The sequence below is a fragment of the Lynx canadensis genome, chromosome B2, assembly GCF_007474595.2.
Source record: "Lynx canadensis isolate LIC74 chromosome B2, mLynCan4.pri.v2, whole genome shotgun sequence".
Lineage (NCBI taxonomy): Eukaryota > Metazoa > Chordata > Mammalia > Carnivora > Felidae > Lynx > Lynx canadensis.
In genome coordinates this window covers 138,371,875-138,391,777 of record NC_044307.1, presented here as the reverse complement: position 1 = coordinate 138,391,777, position 19,903 = coordinate 138,371,875, and the positions used below count along the sequence as shown (strand labels likewise).

The 19,903-nt window shown below is 40.7% G+C and overlaps 1 protein-coding gene and 1 long non-coding RNA gene across 6 annotated transcripts in view; one reads left to right on the top strand and one right to left on the bottom strand.

Moving 5' to 3' along the window:
- LOC115514542 overlaps positions 1 to 6,493 on the bottom strand; it is a 117,043-nt gene extending 110,550 nt beyond the window's left edge. For all 5 annotated transcript variants that reach the window (XR_003969013.1, XR_003969014.1, XR_004343680.1 and 2 more), the window contains exons 1-3: positions 6,385 to 6,493; positions 4,793 to 5,000; positions 1,900 to 1,969 (exon numbers count right to left, since the gene is read on the bottom strand). This is a non-coding gene — a long non-coding RNA (uncharacterized LOC115514542). The remainder of the gene's footprint in view (positions 1 to 1,899; positions 1,970 to 4,792; positions 5,001 to 6,384) is intronic.
- Positions 6,494 to 6,988: 495 nt separating this feature from the next.
- Positions 6,989 to 18,863, top strand: FBXO5 (F-box protein 5). Its single transcript, XM_030316619.1, has 5 exons — positions 6,989 to 7,360; positions 13,446 to 14,166; positions 15,361 to 15,451; positions 16,637 to 16,819; positions 17,938 to 18,863. The coding sequence occupies exons 1-5, from the start codon at positions 7,258 to 7,260 to the stop codon at positions 18,187 to 18,189; spliced, it is 1,350 nt and encodes a 449-aa protein (XP_030172479.1). The 5' UTR covers positions 6,989 to 7,257; the 3' UTR covers positions 18,190 to 18,863.
- Positions 18,864 to 19,903: the final 1,040 nt, after the last annotated feature.

Genomic DNA, 19,903 nt, shown 5'->3' with positions numbered 1-19,903 from the left:
AGCCTGACTCTCGAGGCTCGATCTCAAGAACCATGAGATCATGATGTGAGCCAAACAGTCCAGTGCTCAACCAACCGACTGAGCCACCCAGGTGTCCCTAAATCAGTAGAATCTTTATCAGTATTTTTTCATCATAAGATTTAAAAGAGGTTTAGTGGCTCTTATTTTCCATAGGAGTCCTGGTTATGATCAGCTCTTTTCTGAGAAGACAGACTCCAGAGAATTGGGGTCTAAAAGGGAAGAAAGCCTGGGAATGTCTGCTTGAGGCTACACAGCTGTGAAAGACCTCCTGGTGTTGAGGGCAACAGAGATTAAAAAGTGCTTACTGTGGGGGCACCTGGGTGGCGCAGTCGGTTAAGCGTCCGACTTCAGCCAGGTCACGATCTCGCGGTCCGTGAGTTCGAGCCCCGCGTCGGGCTCTGGGCTGATGGCTCAGAGCCTGGAGCCTGTTTCCGATTCTGTGTCTCCCTCTCTCTCTGCCCCTCCCCCGTTCATGCTCTGTCTCTCTCTGTCCCAAAAATAAAAAAAAAAAAAAAAAAAAAAGTGCTTACTGTGCTTGATAAAGAAATACGAGGGGTGCCTGGGTGGCTCGGTTGGTTAAGCGTCCCACTTTGGCTCAGGTCATTATCTCACAGTTCGCAGGCTCGAGCCCCACATCGGGCTCTGTGCTGACAGTTCAGATTCTGTATCTCCCCCTCTCTCTACCCCTCCCCAGCTCATGCTCTTTCTCTGTCTCAAATATAAATAAATGTTAAAAAAAAGAAACAAACAAACAGGAGGGGTGCCTGAGTGACTCAGTCGGTTAAGCATCTGACTTCAGCTCAGGTCATGATCCCACAGTTCGTGGGTTCAAGCTCTGTGCGTCGGGCTCTGTGCTGACAGTGTGGAGCCTGGAGCCTGCTTCAGATTCTTTGTCTCCCTCCCTCTCTCTTGTGTGCACATGCTCACTCTCTCCCTGAAAAATAAATATTAAAAAAAAAACAAAAAACAGGAGACATCCCCATGGTTCTTCCATGGTGTATGTGCTCCTTATTGCAAGGAAGAGTAGTAAATTCAATGTGTTTAACTACAAGGAGTGGAAGGGAGAGTAGGGGAGGGGAAAGAACTACAGGAAAGGTCAGTTATCCATAAAGAGAGAAGGCTGGAAATGCTGATTCTAGTTTTTGAAAACATGAAATTAACTAAGGAGTACAATTATGAGAATAGCTCTATCTTGTAGATAATGTTAATTTTATAGTAGTTACAACAAAGTAGAATTTCCAGAGAAATAAAATGACTTAATTATTAAGGTTATATGATGAAAGGGTTAAAGAATTAGAAGACATTCCATTAATTCCCAAACTGCAAGCTTTTCTCTATTTGTTGAACCTACAGTAATCTAAATTCTTATAAGCATATGTTCTACACAAATTTAAAAGTATATCATTGTGAGGTAATGTGTTTCCTCTTTCTTAAGTCAACCTGTATTAATTAGCCAGATTTCCTCTAGAGCCCTAGCTTGTACTAACCTTCAGAGTAATTTGTTTCACCTTATTCTTTAAGAAATAGCAGGTTTACTATTTACTGAGAAAACTCAGTAAAGACAGGTATTAATTTTAAAACTGGCCCAAGGTTATCAAAATACATCAGAGAATTTGAATTTTCCTTGTAACATTCTGTTCATGAAGGACACTCTACCTTCCCAAGCACATTTGATGAAAATAGCTTTCCATGACCTATGCAACTCAAGAATACACCAAGACTTGTTAATTAGACCACAGGCAATTCCTGCATAAGATCCATGTAAGATGTGTTTCCCAGTTTGTGTCTTTTAGGTCTTTCAGGTTTCCTTTTTGAATGAAAGGGATATATCTATGTTAACTGAATATTACAACATATTATTACTTAATTTCTCTTTACCTCTTCTAATAGGCGATAATTAGAAAAGTTGGACTGAGATTGTGAAGAGTCTTGACTATTGAATTTCATTCTGTAAACAAGAGAAGCTCTTAAAAGTTTAGTTATCCGCACCCCCCCATTCCCACTCCACTTCCTCACTCCCTGCCCCATGGGAAAAGGTGAGATAGCTGTATTAATGAAGGTGGAAAAGAACTTTTGATCAATTTTTAAACTTCCTGTCCATTAGAACATCACGGTTGGTTGGTTAGAGAAGAAATCATAATACCTAGGTAATTCTAACAATGTTACGTTTAACACATGCATCAGTAGGTGTATTATAAACACATGCAGATTAATTGACAAATTCTGGTATGAATGGACACTGGCTTCCACTTCACTCACTAAGATAGCTACTACCAGAATAACAAATGTAATTTTTGGAACCCAAGGAAGGATCAGGGTAGAGCAACAGTCGTGGCATGAGGCCAACTGGAACTCTAAGTCTAATATTTAAGGGCTTCCAAATCTGTAGCTGTTCGTATAAACAATGCATCTATACAGCTATCTTCACTATAAACCATGCATTTTGTTGCTCCCTCTCCCTTTGCATGTGCTGTGCTCTCCACCTGGAACAGACTCTTGGCTTACCTCAGCAGAAAGATTTCGAAGTCCAACCTAAAGGGCACCTTAGCCTCTAGGCAGAATTAACTGCCCTTCATTGGAAATTCCACAGTACTTTACCATACCAGGATGACAACATTTATGGCAAGGTAATACCAGTCTCAGGACTGTGTGTTTAATAAGGACACGGGAAAGAGTGGGTCGGGGACTAGAATAAGCGTGTGTCGCTAGACCTCTCACATTGTCTCATGAATGGACAAAAATGTTTTCTTCATTCTTGTCTCCTCAGGACCAAACATTATGCTACAACAGGCACGAAACAGGTGTGTAAAAGGCAGTTATAGCGAAAATATTTGTCCAGAAATCTGATGTGTTATTCAGAAAAAAACAATTTCAGAGTGGCCTAGAAGAGCAGTTAATCAAAACTTACTCAGCTGTAATAGCAATTTTGAAGATGCATAACCAATCACTATGTTTAAAATTCAACGTCATATTCCTCCATAACCCATTTCTCAGTTTTTTTAATGGCACTACCATTCTCCCTCTCTCTCAAATTTAAAATGTAGTCATCTTTGATTCCTCTTCCTCACATACACTTCATTGCTAAATCCTACTCTCCTCAACGCTCTAATCCTCACGGATTCTATTACCACTGCTCTTGCCCACAATTACTTTTCTCCTGGACTACTTTTATGGTCCCCTGACTTCTCCCTCCATCCTAGCTGCTCTCTAGTTCAGGTAACACAACAGCCGGATTCATCTTCCTAAAAAACAAGGCTCTGATTTTGTCACTCTTTGGCTCAAATGCACTGCTTTTGCTTATTAAGTAGGAACTTAGTAAGTTCCTACTGCCTTCCAAATAAAACTCCATGTCTTAAGTGTGCATACAATACATCCATATCCACATCCAGCGTTATTTCATATTGGCCTGTTTTACTCACTACCCCCATTAGGTCACATCAAATTCATTTTTTCTGATAACTGCACTTGCATTTAAGTTTTCCCCCATCATGTTCTTTATGCCAGGCCACCCTCCTCCCCAGTCCTTCAAAAGACATCCCCAGCAGCAGTGGTTTTCATCTAGAGGCAAGCTTGCCCATAGGGGACATTTGGCAATATTTGGAGGCTAAAGATGCTACAGTGCACAGGACAGCCCCCAAGAAATAAGTACCTGGGCCAAAAAGTAAACAGTGCTGAGGTTGAGAAACCTGTCTAACAGATTACTCCCTATCTTAGTATATAAAAGTAAATTCTCTGACCTCTAAAAATTCTCAGTGTAACCAGATGTATCTGACTTATCCAGTGTTGCATTATAGCTATATCTTATACACCTTATCTCCTTCCCTCCATGCTCATGATGCTTTTAATCATTTACTGAGCATCTGTTATGTCTATTAGGTGGCAGGCCCAGATAATAAGAACAAGGGCAGGTACCATGTCCCAATTATTTCCAGATACTCCATAATATCTTGCATGTTGTAGGTCTGCAAATAAGAATTTGCTGAGGGGCACCTCAGTGGCTCAGTTGGTTAAGCTTCAGCTCAGGTCATGATCTAATGGTTCTTGAGTTCAAGCCCCACGCTGGGCTCTGTGCTGACAGTGTGGAGCCTGCTTGGGATTCATATTCTCTCTCTCTCTCTCTCTCTCTCTCTCCATCCCTCCCTCATGTGCATGCACATGCTCTCTCTCAAATAAACTTAAAAAAAAAAAAATTTGCTGAAAGAGGGCAACTCTCTCTATGCTTCATTTTGTACCTAAAACCTCAATAATTCTGAAATTGAAGTGCAGGAAGAAAGAGGTACATACATCTGTTGATATCTAGTAAAATTCAAAATGGCCCTAAGTTTCTCACTAAAAATGAAATTAACAGATGCTCATGAACCTTGAACAAATTATTTGTCAGTTAAAAATATTTCAAAATAATCAATATTTCAGTAGTAGTCTAATAGTTAAAATCAACATTAAATAATAGGCTGAGAAAGAATGTGATAAACTATTCCAGTATACAATAAAATATGCTTAGCTATGTATATTGCTTTTTATTGCTACAGTAATTTTAATTTTCCTAATAACAGATCTTAGCCTTTTCCTGAAAAGATCAATAACTGCTGGAGAATACCTTTTAAACAGTAGTTAAGGTCCAATATAGTACAGGTGCTCAATTAATTTAATGAAAACCCTTTCTCCCCTCAAATTTCATACATTTGTCCACATCTGAAAACAAAACAGGAGTAAAGATCTCAAAGGTCAAATGGGGAAGTAATGTGAAAATGTACTATAAAATCAGGCCTACCCAGCAAAGGAGTAAAGTACAAGGACTTATCCAGCAGAACAGGATTGCAGGGGCACCTCAGTGGTTCAGCTGGTTGAGGGTCTGACTTCGGCTCAGGTCATGACCTCACGGTTCATGAGTTCAAACTCATCGGGCTAGCTGTTGTCAGCCAAGAGTCCGCTTCTGATTCTCTATCCCCTTCTCTCTACCCCTGCTCCACTTGTGCCTTCTGAAAAATAAACATTAAAAAAAGACAGAAAAAGAACAGGATCGGAATTTTTGCTTATGAGCTGTGTAGTTCTCTGAGAATTAACTTCCACTTCCGAAAAATTAAATAGTGCCAAGGTTATTGTGAGAATTAAAGACTAACATTTACAAAATGCCTAGAAGACAAAAAGCTACTATAGTTTTAACATCCATTCAACAAATAACTCACTCCCCTGCTGAAATCCCTCCAACAACTACCACTGCAATCGGAAGAAACTCTGAAGTCCACATGTAAACCTACAGGATCTGGCTGCTACCTCTCTGACCTAATCTCCTCTAGCACTTGCTCAATGCGCTCTAGACATCCTTATCTCCTTGGAACAAGCCACGCACTTTCCATCTCTACCCCCTGCTTATTAAGCCGATCTTTGCAGTGCCTACCCAACAGATCTTGGTCCAAAGCCTCCCAAACCCTCCTGACCACCCAGAGTCATTAATCTATGCCCCTACTGCCCACTCCCTGCCCCATAATCTAGTTTTATATTGCTCTTTCCTGAACTACAATTGTTAACTGTCAGTTTCTTTCCCATTAGCATGAAAACTCCTTGAAAATCAGGGCTTTTGTTTTTCCAACCACGTATCTCCAGGACCTAGCTCCAAGACGGGGCTAAGGCAGGCGAGTGGGACACATCACTCAGATGCAAAATTTAAGAGGATGCCCAAATGCCAGTAATCCAGAAAAATATGAATTTAAAGCAACATTCTTAAAGATGAAAAGTAATGTAAAACACCATGACGAACTATCATAATTACGCATAACGACGGGATCCAACCAGCATGTGCAAAATTCACCCCAGTCCCCGCCCTGCCTCACTAGGACTTGCCACCGATATAACTGAGCGATTACCGTAAATCGAGTATTAACTCTCTCTAAAGCTGCAGAAAAGCAAGAGGGAGAACCCAGAAGAACCAGAAGGCAAGGAATTGGACTTTTTGGAGCTTACACCCTGTAGCTTCACCGCGCTGTGGCCAAAAGGCTGACGGCAAGGCACGCACTGTCACCAGTTAAATGCACACTCGGGCTGAAAAGTTCAGCAGGGCTAATACTGTGGTGCCAGTTGTCAACGAAAGCTTAATAAATACTTCAACCCATTCCTGACATCACTAGAAAATCATTCCCTTGGCCCGAGGCTTCCAGCCCTAGAGTGTGGGGACTGAAGCTCTCACGGCAAGACGTTTTATAAACATCTATTTTTGGAGGAGGACTGCTGTCTCTCGCGCTTGGCCCCTGAGGTAAATAAACAAAAACCCAGGAAAGCGTAGATACAAGTCTAATAAACTTAACGTCCGTACAAAGTAGCGGTGGCTGGAGCACTCTGGTTGAAAAGACAAATAAATACGCTTACAAGAAAGAAGCGACTGTCCCACCGCGGGAAGGCCACGAGGACACGCAGCCCCAGGTCTTCAGCCACGGCAGGTGCGAGACCGACGGTGCGCGCGCCACCGCGGCCCGCCCCTGCGCCTGAGAGAATCGCGCAAGCGCCAACCCGCCAACTCTGCAGCTACCGCCCGCCAAAGGCGCCTGCGCAAACGCTGAGGGCAGAGGGAGGGGCGAAAGTGAGAGGGAGAGAGGAGCGCGCCTAAATCCTAGAGAGGCGGGCTAAGCGGCTACGGAGGGCTGGGGGCAGGGCTTGTCTTCCGGAAAGTCTGGATTCCCGGACGACCGGAGTCGCCGCTCACCAAACACCCACTTGTGTGCTGCTCGAAGAAAGTCGGCCACGCTATATAACCATGGGAAATCTTCGGACAGAAGCCGGAGCTGCCTTCAGGATGAAATTAGGACTCGGAGAAGACCCGCTCGCAAGACGGAAGGAAGCGTGGCGGGTGCACGCATGCGTGGTAGGCTACCTCCACGTGCGGCCGGGCCGGGGCCTCCCCGCGCTCAGAGGCCCCGCCCCGAAGCCCGTCCCCTGCAGGAGCATCTTTCCGGACGCGCGGAGCCGGCTGGAAGGAGGAAGGTTGGGCCTCGGAGCTCGGCCCCGCCTCTGCCGCCTCTAATTGGGCGTGGGTGAGGGCGCCCCCTCCCACCGTCTTCCTATTGGAGCGCGCGTGCGAGCAACGCACCCCATTGGGCCGTACGGATTTGGGCACCAAATTCAAAGATTTTAAAAGTACCAGCTGGCGCCTTTTAGGAGATACAGCTCTGTGAAGCGGGCGGCCTGGTCCTCTCCTGCGGCAGCTGTTCCCTCACCTGAGGCAGGCCCCCGACTTCCACTGGCATGAGCCAGCGCCCCTGCCGCTGCTCTCCACGGCCCCCCTGCAGCTCCTGCCGCTGCAGCTACAGCGACCTGACAGCCGCCGGGCGCCCTCGGCCCTCAGACAGTGAGTGTGAGGAGAGGGTACGGGAGCCCGCCTTCCAGGAAGGGTATGCGGGGTTAGGGGGCGGCTGCTTCCGAACCCTACACCCTCCCGTGTCCGAGCGTGCGCCTCACGCCGGGCCGGGCCGGGCCCGGCCGGGGCGGGCGGCGGCGGCGGTTCCTGCGGCCCCGGGGAAAGAAGCCTGGGGCTCGGGGAGGGGAGGCCAGATGTGCCGAGGCGGGTGGCGGGCCCGGGTCCCGCCTTCCTGGACGCCAGCGCCCAGGGAGGTGAAGGTCTCGGCCTTTGAGGGCGCCCTTCTCCTCTTGCAGGATCTACCTATCCTCGTCCCCACCCGGCATGAAGAGGCGCCAAATGCCCCTCCCCTCCCCCACCCCGGGGCCTGGGGGCTCTGACAGGGCTCGCGAGCCGGCGGCCCCCGGGGTCTGGCCGGGCGCCTCAGCCCCACTTCCTGCGCCCCTTTTCCGTATTCAGCCCGCAGCCTCGGGGCCGCAGTCCAGTGCCCCGGATTTTCGCCGCCTCACCCTTGCTGGCGGGCGCGGGAGATCCTGCTGGCTTATCTCCCGCCTCCGCACGGCCCGCGCCCTGAGGGGCCACCTCCCGACCCCCCAAGGCTTCGCCTGGGCTTCCCCCCTGCCCGCTCCCGCCAAATGGAGGGACCCCCCTCGCCGGGCCGGGCTGTACCGGGACGTCCGAACAAAACCTTTTTCTTTTTGTCTCGGTTTTCCCCTCTGCCCGGTAACCCGTTCCCCAGGCCTGGCTGGGGTCCGGGCGGGAAGCACTTTTTACTGCAAAACCGTGAATTTGCCCTCCGGTACCTGATTACCTGAGAAATGAAGAATTGGTTATTTTTTCTTTTTTTTTTTCTGCGCTCCTGAAGCCCTGGACAGCCCTTGATTCCAAAATTCGGATAGAGTGGAAGGCCCTCGAACGGTTATTTTTACCCTCTTTGTGGCTATCTGAAAAGAGATCCAAAGGCATTTATTTTTGCCTCAGAAATTACCCCCAATTTTTTTTTTTAATTGGTTCGACTTTGTGAGATTGGGCAATCCCTGCAAGATGCCGCTTTCATTAGAAAAGGAATTTAGAAGACTGGAAGAAAAAATAATACCTGGCTTTTAACAGGGTTAGGTCTATTTCTAGAAGATCCTCCCTCCTCCGTCTCCCTGTGAACTTCTGAAGCTTGATGGCTTTAAGAAGTGTTTTTTTGTTACTTCCAGTTTGCCTGGTATTATCACTTGGCTCCTCAGAATATTTGCCGTCTCCAAGAGTTTGATCTCCTGTTTACAGATTTGAGAAAATGAGATTAAAAATTTAACGCAGCCAAGTATTTTTGAAGGCAGGCTTTTCTAAAATTTTCTTTTAGAGATTACGGCTATTCCCCGTTTGTGGCTGCAAGCCTTGGGGGTCTCAGATTCTTAAGGAATAGCCATGCTTAACATCGCGCACGTGTGATTATTTTCTAGGTATTGGGATCGTAGAACTTAATCATTTAACGTTGGGATAGTTGTAAAACTTTTTAAGCATTGTAGCCTATTTATGGTATTTTCGTATGGAGTGTCACTTCTGCCTTAGAAAGTTAAAACGGAAGGTCAAACTTTGTGCAGTTAACTACAATACCACCTTTGCACGATTGGACAGTGAGTGAGTAAATGATGTTTAAAAAATGCAGTATATCGAGTCTTCAACGACATGAGGCAGATATTAGTACCTCCATTTTAGAAAAAAATGAAATGTCACAAATCTAGTCAAGGCTGAGGAAGTATTTTTACTTGAAGATGGATCTGATTCCTAGGAAAAGTATGTAATCTGTAACACATAGTGTGGAACGTATTTTGCTACTTTTAAAACATTCGTGATTTTCAATAAAAGGATTACAAAGGGATTTGGCTTAAAAATGTGATAAGAATACCATATGTGATGGGACTCTGCCATACATGTAGTCCAGTTTTACATTCTTAACCCCATTTTATAGATGAGAATACAGAGGCTTTAGAAGTTAACTGCCTCCCTTTTCACCAATTCAGCAAATGATACTTTATAGCTTAGATGCTCAAGACTTAAACCCCAGGGTACTTTTTTTTTTTTTTTTTTTTTTTTTTTTCCAGCGTTTATTTTTATTTTGGGGACAGAGAGAGACAGAGCATGAATGGGGGAGGGGCAGAGAGAGAAGGAGACACAGAATTGGAAACAGGCTCCAGGCTCTGAGCCATCAGCCCAGAGCCCGACGCGGGGCTCGAACTCACGGACCGCGAGATCGTGACCTGGCTGAAGTCGGACGCTCAACCGACTGCGCCACCCAGGCGCCCCAAGACTTAAACCCCAGGGTACTTTTTTACTCCACTTTCCTTCATTCACATCCAAAGCACCCACAATTTCTGTTGACTGTATTCTCCTAAATACATCTCACATCCACCCAATTATCTTCATTTCCACTGCAGTCATCCCAGTATCAGTTACCCAAACTGCCTGGACTCCTGTGATCTACACTTCTAACTAGCTTTCCTCTTTCCGCTTGTACCTTCCTACAGTCCATTCTCTACAGCTGCCAATCTTTTGACAGATATATGTAAACCAGATATCTGAACTCAGAACCCCTCAGTGCTCTTTATTACACAATGAATAAGATCCCGTCTGCCCTAAAATTGTACAGGCCATTCTACTCTCCCAACCTTACAGTATATTATATGATTTCACATTTTAAAACTAAACCTACAACCAGCATCCAGATTTTGGAACCAATAAAAGGAACTAGAGTTCCGTGGAGAAACAAGTGATTCTATGGCTGGAACAGGGAAAATAGAAGATGAGCCTGGCTGGGGCGCCTGGGTGGCGCAGTCGGTTAAGCGTCCGACTTCAGCCAGGTCACGATCTCGCGCTCCGCGGGTTCGAGCCCCGCGTCAGGCTCTGGGCTGATGGCTCGGAGCCTGGAGCCTGCTTCCGATTCTGTGTTTCCCTCTCTCTCTGCCCCTCCCCCATTCATGCTCTGTCTCTCTCTGTCCCCAAAATAAATAAACATTGAAAAAAAAATTTAAAAAAAAAAAAAAAAAAAAGAAGATGAGCCTGGAGCATCTTGTGCCAGAAAGTAAGAAATGCTCCAAAAACAAAATAATGGAAGTATTTCAAGTGGGTATGAACTTACACAGTGGTGAAAGCAGAAACAATTTGAGCAATAACCTAATGTAGTATTTGGATTATAACCCAAAGTCTATGAGCCTATATGTATACTTTATTTATATACACACACACACTTTTATCTCACTTTCCAGGATAAGGTAATGGAATGAACACTAAATTTATAGTCAGGAATGGTAATCTGTCTCTCTTAACTACCTGCGAAATTGTGGGCAAGCTACTTAGCTGAGCTTCAGTTGTCCTTATTTGTAAAACTAAGATAATAACCTCTTCGCCCTACATCAGAAGGTTGTGAGGATCGAATGTTTGAAAACAAATTGGAATTGTAAACTTCTAAACAACTATAAGATGCTTGGTACCTGGGTGGCTCAGTCAGTTGAGCCTGAGACTTTGGCTTAGATCATGATCTCATGGTTCCTGAGTTCAAGTCCCGTGTCCAGCTTTGTGCTGACAGTGCAGAGCTTGCTTTGGATTCTCTGTCTCTCTCTTCCCTTCCCCCACTTGGGCTCTCTCAAAAGTAAATAAGCATTTAAAAACAATTGGAGTGCCTGGGTGGCTCAGTCGCTTGAGCATCTGGCTCTTTGTTTTGGCTTAGGTCATGATCTCACAGTTTGTGCGTTGTAGCCCCACATCGGGCTTTGCGCTGATAGCTTGCAGCCTGCTTGGGATTCTCTCTTCTCTCTCAAGTAAATAAACTTAAAAAAAAATTTAAAACAATTAGAAGATGAGTGAATCATCATTAGCTCTAAATTTTAAAGAACTTCATGTTCAAACAGTGGTGTGGAATGAAGGGTTCTATGGGATAGTTCAGTAACAACTCTGCTAACTAAAATGAACAGGAAGAATGCTTTTGAAAAGAATTAAGAGTTTCTGAAGTACGTTTTTCAGGCCTCTTCCTTTTAGGCAGCTAAACAAAATAAAAGGTTTGTCTTTGTAGGTGTCTTTGCCCTCAGATAAAATGTGGTCCTATGTAAATCATACTTCATTCTTGAGGCAAAATTTAAAACAATCTGTCTTGGAATATTTTAATCTTCCAGGTGAAAGAGAACCCCTCAATAATTTATTCTAGCATTATGATTAATGTTGGTGTTAGTAAATGTTGTTTATTCTTTATTTGCTCTTTGTATACTTGAACTTAGTTTGAAATGAGTTTTTAGGGCTAGTCCAAGTTTTAGTGGTGTTCTGAAGTATATACTGTGTGTCCTTCACTGTGTTAAACATTGGGAATTTCAAGAGACTACCTCCCTACAGGTGTTCTTTTAGTACTTAAAGGTTTTGCTCTAAATAAAAACTGTAAAATTTAACATGGACAGATTACCAATACTTAGTACAGACTAAACAATCTGACTGGTACATACGCTTAAAAGATAGATTGTTACCTACCTATGATTGGTTTGCAGGGGTAATATTAGGTGTAGAATACATTTGAAGCATAATACTATTCATATACTCAGACTTCAATAATGTTAAGTAATGTTCCTGAATCAATCTACTGTATTCCTTCCCAGAATTGTGCTTTTGTTCAGGTTACCTTCAGTGAATGCTTTCTCCAGCCTCTACTGCCTGACAGAATCCTAGCTATCCTTTAAAGCAGTAGTTCTCAACTGAGAAATCAGACATTTTGACACCACTGCCTCTCCCCACCCAATATTTGTCAGCAACTGGTGATTGGAGACATTTTTTATTGTGCCACAGGGAGTAGAGGCTGCTAATGACATCAAATGGGTAAAGCCTGCTAAACATCCTAAAATGTAGAGGGCAGCCCCCAACAACAGAACTATCCAATCCAAAATGTTAGTAATGCAGAGATTGAGAAATGCTGATGTAAAGATATTAAGTGCTGCCTGTTCATTTGTAGCTTAGCTGGTTTCTTAGTTGAACAATTAGTTGAACTAATTGCATAGTTTGTTAATAGTATCATAATTTGTTGTTTTTCCCTCTTATGCTACTTATAAATAACAAGCACATTGTCTTCTCCAGTTATTTAAGACAGCTGAACAGTAGTGCACACCTGGTTCCCTACCACCCTCACATTCTTATATCTTGTCTTACACCAATTATAGTGTCACTCTTATTTACCAGATCTTCTGATTGGTAGCTGAACTATTAATTCTTCTGACTCTTTGGTTAATTAGTTATGAGAAATCTTCATTCAATAATTGAAGATTGCAGTCTCTAGCACATACTAGGCAAGATAAAGGGAGATGTCCCTGTGCGTGAGTTCACTATCCAGTAGGGCGGACGAACATCTTAAATATATCAGACTGTCACCCTTACCACTGACCCAAATAAAACTTAAGAGATGAGAGCTCTGGGACTTCAAGGAGATTTTAAATTAAGGGTATTTAAATTTATTGACTTTAGTTCTTTCTTGAGTAATTATTGTAAGGCTTATAATAATTGCTAGTGTTTCACTCTTATATAAAATTATTTTGATTCTTACACACTTCCCCTCTCCTTTGGTCTTAAACATATTTACTGTCATTGGTTTGGGTTATGCTTAAGTCAGAGCTGATTTTAATGCCATTTCAAAGTTCAGGGATTGTAGAAGTGTTTGTGATTACTATAAGGATTTCTCCGACTTCAGACCCCACTCGATGCATCACATTTCCTTATTTGTTCCATAAGCACAGATACTTATTTAATAGTCCCCTTTACCAGTATTTTTTACTCAGATAACAGACTCGAAAAGCCAAATATTACAATTATACAATTGTACAATTATACTGCTTTTAGCAGTCTTCCGAGGTACCCTTTTAAGAATAAAATACATGTACTTACTAAAAGATTTAAGTAGTATTCATTGTCACATCTCAGTAATTAAACTTGGATTCCTTCACAGGTATATAGTGCTGAGAGAATGCAAAGTAATTAAACCTCTGTATATCCCAATATAAGAAGTAGAAATGTATGAAAATTTTGTCATTTAGTAAGTGCTTTGTTTTGTTTCTTGTAGGTTGTAAAGAAGAAAGTTCCACTCTTTCTGTCAAAATGAAATGTGATTTTAGCTATAACCATATTCATTCTGGACTTAAGTTAGTGAAGCCTGATGATAGTGGAAGACAAGGTTCCTGTACTCCTGCATATTTGGAAGGTTCTTATAAAGATTGCATTAAAGACTATGTGAGGTTATCAGATATTGGGTCACCAATCGTGAGCCCCAGGATTGTAGAACTTGAATCTGAAAACGAAAACAAGCTCTTTCATAACAAGGAAAATCAGCATGTGCAACAAATCCTTGATAGTTCAAATGAGATCGAAGAACTAGAGACCAGTGGACCTTATGAAGACAGTGGCTATACTTCATTTTCCCAGCAAAGTGGCTTCAATGAACATGAAGAGAGTAGCCTTCCCTTGGAAAATTTCAGTGACAGTCCACAGTCCTGCCTGCTTCAGATGCAAAGCCCAGAGCAATATCCCAGCAAAAACTTGCTGCCGGCTCTTCACTTTGCCAAAATGGTTTGTTCAACGTTAAAAAAGAATGCCAAACGAAATCCTAAAATAGATTGGGAGAAACTGAAAGAATTTATATTCAGTGGAAATTTTGGACTGCAGAATATAATTGGAAGGAAAATGGGCCTAGAATATGTAGATATTCTCAGTGAACTCTTTCGAAGGGGACTCAGACATCTCCTAGCAAACATTTTAACACAGCTCAATGATATGGACTTAATCAAGTAAGTATGGTTGCTTTGAGTGTTAGTATAATCCACTGAACATTTTTGTTAAGATGGCTCAGCACTACCAGCTCATACAAAGACATAAGAGGGAAGTCTTTTACGTTGTTTGAGGTAATGACTGCCTGATAGCTGGTATTTGACCACTTGTATGCCACTAAGATGAAAGAAGATTTTTAAAGTAAGCATTTAATCCAGTTATTTCAAATTTCATATTTATACTATTAGCAAACTATTTTTGTTAAATTGGGATTTTTGTTTCTGAAAATTACTAATACTTAAGCTACATCATACCTACTTAAGTATAAAACAACAGCCTAGTTCTGGTGTATAGGTCCAGTAGGCTTTATGAGTTCTGTCACACTTGAAAGTATGAAATAGTTCCTGATGTTTTTAGGCCATTTTTAATGTAGGGCTCCCCTAGGTTTGACAGTGATAAAAAATAGGGAAACCCACAAGTGGATCTGATTATGACTGTTTCCTTAGAAACCTCATATTTCCCTTTCTTCCTCATTCTACCAAATATGAGTTAGGATGAGGTGACAGAATTAAGATAATTATAATATAGACTATTGGATTAGATCCCACTCAAACAGGTGTGTTTTTGGCATTTTTGGAAAAGTTGTTAGAGGTACTTATCACTGGTCTTTATGAAAAATAGCTAAAGCAAAATAGAAGTATTAATTTTTATAGTTGGCTACCTTCTTGAGGGATAATTGGCATCACAGCTTCTTTGTTAACAAAAATGGATTTTTGAAATTGATGTCCACTAATAGCAATATGTCCTAGAATACTTTGAAATTTGTCTACAACTTTTATTGATATCGAATAGCTAACATAGTGTCATATATATATACTAGGGGCTACTTATTTGATGTTTGCAGATATTGTGAAAAAATGAAGTATCAAGGAATGATTGCATTGGTTCTTAAGCCCAGATGTACTTAGAATGACTTGATAGGGAGCTTTTAAAAACAGGACTCTGGCCCCCATTTTAAGCCAGTTAAACCCAAATGCCTAGGCATGGGACATCCTTAAATCTTAAGTGCTGTAGGCAATTCTAATGTATAACCAAGTTTGAGAAGCACTGCTAATAGAAATTTCTTTTTTGCACTGTTAGTATTTCTGTAGTATGTTCATTCCTCTTACCTCTTTGTGATGCCTTGTTTCCTTTATAACCTTTTACTTTTCCAGTGTGTCTAAAGTGAGCACAACTTGGAAGAAGATCCTAGATGATGATAAGAGAGCATTGCAGTTGTACAATAAAGCAATAGAGAGAGTTAATGTAAGTCTTTGCAGTTGATGTTTTCATTTTAAAAATATCTTAGAACATTACATTAAAATATAAAAGCTCGTGCTCTTTACCTTTACAAATGGGGGAAATAGGACAGATAACAGGTAATCTGGAAATCCTTTACATTCACAAGGCATTTCAGCTTTTCACTAGAACTCATTAAGCAAAATTCAAAGACAAGGGAAAAGGAATTCCACGTAAGCCATTATTTCTTGGATTCTTTCTAGAAATGGAATGTCCAAAAGTACAAAAGGGAAAATTGGTCACTTCTCTAATGAGAGTTGACCATATAGCTAATTTTCATTGCCATTTGTGTTTTTTCAGTTATCAACATATTGAACATTCTTAATGCAGAAGAGAATTTATCTGCCTTCCAAAATACTTGGTAAATTTCAAGATGTTTCTGAGAAAATCTGTACATGATTGAAATTTCAGGCCTAGCAGTTGGCAGACTTGGGTCTAAATTTTGGTGCTGCTACTTACTAGCTGTATAACTTTAGACAAGTATTGCTTAAATTCTCCAAGTTCAGTTTCTTTATTGATAAGGTTAGTATTAATGAGAAGTTTTCTAATCTAAAAGGTTGTTTTGAATCCATGCATGACATTGAAGTGATACTTAAACATGACTATTGTCATTTATTGATGATAAAAGCAATGACTTTTTGTTTTGGCATCAGTACTTTATAAATCATGTATCTTGGGTACCCGGGTGGCGCAGTCGTTCAAGTGTCTGACCTTGGCTCAGGCCATGATCTCGCGGTTCATGAGTTCCAGCCCCGAGTCATCAGGCTGTGTGCTGACAACTCAGAGCCTAGAGCCTGCTCCAGATTCTGTGTCTCCCCTTCTCTCTTCCCCTCCCCTGCTCACTAGCTCGCATGCTCTCTCGCTCAAAAATAAACATTAAAAAAAATTAAATACATCATGTATTAAATGCTATATAGACTCTAAGTATTTAGTGCTTTCTCACAATTTCTGGTTTGCAGTTTCTGTCAGTATTATCTGTGCAAATAGTTGTATGTGGCTATATTTAAGCATATGCAGGTAAATTGGGTATAGGGATAAATCTTTTAGATTCTCATTTACCCTTTTTTTACATGTACAAACAATAAAAATGCCTGATTGTTAAGAATATAGGAGGATATTTTTAAGTCCTATTAAAATATTTTTTTTAATTAGGAAAAGAACATTAAGTTTTCACCACATGCTTCAACCAGAGAATATGTTATGTTCAGAACCGCTTTAGCTTCTGTTCAAAAATCAGCAGCCCAGGCTCACCCCAAAAAAGATGCTCAAACCAAGTTATCCCATCCAGGTGATCAGAAAGGTTCTACTTACAGTCGACACAATGAATTCTCTGAGGTAATTTTTTGTTTTGTCAATAAACTAGAAACTTATGGGGCCTTTATTGTTAAAAGGATTTAGAGTAAGAAATGGAGAACTTTAAATTTAATTATAGCATAAGTAGAACTACTAGGGAATTATTAATGGAGATGTTATCTTCTGTCCCCCTTCATTCTGGTCTCAAAAATGTTAGAAACTGAAACAATTTATAACTCAAGTAATCAAGTTAAGAAAGTACACAGAGATGTCTTTCTATGCAAAAAGTAATAGCTACCATTTGACATTGTTTATGACCACTCAGTGATGTTGAGATCTAATTTGGAAATGCTAAGGAAACCTTGATTTTCAAATTTCTTACCAAACTTGTTCAATACTACATTTTGCAATTGCTGCCTTTTATATCTACGGACCAGAACTAAACTGGAAAAGACCAGCTTTCAGAAATTGAAGCCCTCCTATTGTACCTTCAAATCATTGGGTAATGTGTATTGTAAGTTCTACTGAACACATGGAAAATTTGGCAAGCTTAATTTAAAAAACCATAACGTCACCTAAGTGCATCTTTGAAATGTTGACTGCCTTCATGCTGGTCAATAAGTATAAATTATAGTTAAGTTTAATTTTCTAAGTGTTCGTTACATAATGACTAATACAACGTGTAACGATTCAAACAGCAGTTATTGAGCATCTGCTATCAGGTAATCCATGGATAAGAAAACATGGTACCCTTCATAGCCTTGTAATCTAGAATGGAAAATGGCTACATAAAAATAAATGCCATATAACGTGATAGGTGCCTTAAAAAAGCTAGAAGTGAAAGAGCAACCAACTCCTAGTAACACTAGAAAGACTTCACAGTAAAGGTGACATTTAAGTCAGACATTGACATGTAAGTAGCATTCATGAAATAAAAGAACATGTTTAAAGGTAGGATTAGGAAATAGCCACTGGACCAGTTGACAAGTGATATTATCTCATTGAACAGTGAGCTCCTTAAAGGCAGGAATTGACTTATGTGTGACATTGGTCCTTTATTCATGTTTTGGGGAAGCCTCAGAAATGCCCTTCTTGTTTTTACCAACTAAATTACATTCAATTCTTAACTAAAATTTGTTTATGGATTTTCTTCTTTCTAGGTTGCCAAAACTTTGAAAGAGAATGAAAGCCTCAAAGCCTGTATTCGCTGTAATTCACCTGCGAAATATGATTGCTATTTACAACGGGCAATCTGCAAACGAGAAGGCTGTGGGTTTGATTATTGTACAAGGTGTCTGTGTAACTATCATACCACCAACGAATGTTCAAATGGCAAACCCCTAAAAGCCAATTATAAAACAGGTCCTCTGCCCGGTACCAAAACAAGCAAGAAGAATTTACGACGATTGTGATCTCTTGTTAACAATCAGTTGTACCTGATTATGAAGGTTAGTTAGAAAATGTTAGGTTTTAATTTAAGAAAAGTAAAATGTATTGTAATTTCCAATTTTGTGTTGAAATCAATGTAGTACGTGGGATTTTCTCCCCTTGAGTAAAGACAATATACAACTTAAAATATTTTACAATTTAATTTGAAAAAGTTTAAAATTATCAGTATAAATCAGAAAATTTAACTATTTTAAGAAAAAAGGAAAAGTGGCTATCTGATGTTTGTAATTCAGGGATAAAATAAAATTGATTCAATTTTATGGTAAAGGAAGACCATGTAATTTTACCTAGATAATCTTAAATAGATATCTTGTTTACCATCTATTAGCATTTGAGACATTTTATTTGCCCTACCAAATTAATTCCTATTGCAGTAACTTCTGGAGTCTGTTAATTTAAGTGTTTTGTCATCTTTCTTTAACCTCTTTTTCAGTGTGTACATTTCCCAAAAAAGTACCCTTTGTGAAATCTTGCTTTTTCCTATTTGTGAAGTCTGTATGTTTTAATATTTTTGTACATAATGTAAATATTTCTGTATTTTTTATGTCAAAGTAAAAAAATAAAGATCTCTTTTGTATACATATACATCTAAATGTAAATTTTGTACCTGTTATGAATAAAATTGTTATAAGCTTAATAAATAATGTGAACCTTTTATTTTGATAAACATTTTAATCTTAGAAACAGCTAAATTAGGAAGCTATAGGAGACTGCATTGTAAAGTAAAAATGTTATCTTTGACTGCATTCAGAACACTTGTTCTAATAAGAGCCCAGGATAAAGATACATATTTTTTTATTCCTTAATTCTAAAGTTGAATATATTTTGGTTTCAGTTATGGATATGGTGAAATCTAGGAGTTTGAACTCAGACAAAAAGTCCTAAAGATTTAAGGGTGGGCCTCAGATTCTCAATAGAGCTTCAAAGACCCTCAAGGCCTTTGCCTTGCATCTCTGCAGAAGCCTAAGATAGAGGATTTATCTTAAATGGGTTTATGGGTGTGTCTTCTCTAATAAAATAAAGCCTCCAATGAAATTAGCAGTGACTTAAGCAGCTTTATTGAGGAAAATTGACAAAATAGACAACATTCAAAGTATAATTTGACATTTTGATATATGTATATAAATGTGTGTATGTATATACATATATTTGACATATGTCTATACACACATGAAGCCATCACTACAATTAATGAATGTGAGTATAACCAAATTTCTTTCTGCCCATTTTTTTTTAATGTTCATGTTTTGAGAGAGCACAAGCAGGCGAGGGGCAGAGACAGGAGACAGAATCTGAAGCAGGCTCTAGGCTCTGATCTGTCAGCACAGAGCCCAAGGCAAGGGTCAAAATGAACCCTGAGAGTCTACAGTCATACCATCCTGAACGTGCCCGATCTCGTCGGAAATGAGCCCTGAGATCATGACCTGAGCTGAGGTCAGATGCTTAACCAACTGAGCCACTAGGCACCCCCTCTTTCTGCACATTTGTAATCCCTCCTGTCAGTCCCTGGTAATCGCTGATCTGTCAATGTTGATTAGTTTGCCTTTCCTAGCATTTTATATAAATGGAGTCAAAGTGTGTACTCTAATTTCACCAGACATTAGAGATTCATCCATTTCGTGTGTACCAGTAGTTAATTCATTTTTCTTACTAAGCAGTATCCTGTTGGATATACCA

Coding starts and splice junctions, on each gene's coding strand:
- FBXO5 (XM_030316619.1), top strand. CDS start 7,258: ATGAGCCAGCGCCCCTGCCGCTGCTCTCCACGGCCCCCCTGCAGCTCC. Junction 15,452..16,636: donor AAGCAATAGAGAGAGTTAAT/GTAAGTCTTTGC, acceptor TTTTTTAATTAG/GAAAAGAACATTAAGTTTTC. Junction 16,820..17,937: donor GACACAATGAATTCTCTGAG/GTAATTTTTTGT, acceptor TCTTCTTTCTAG/GTTGCCAAAACTTTGAAAGA.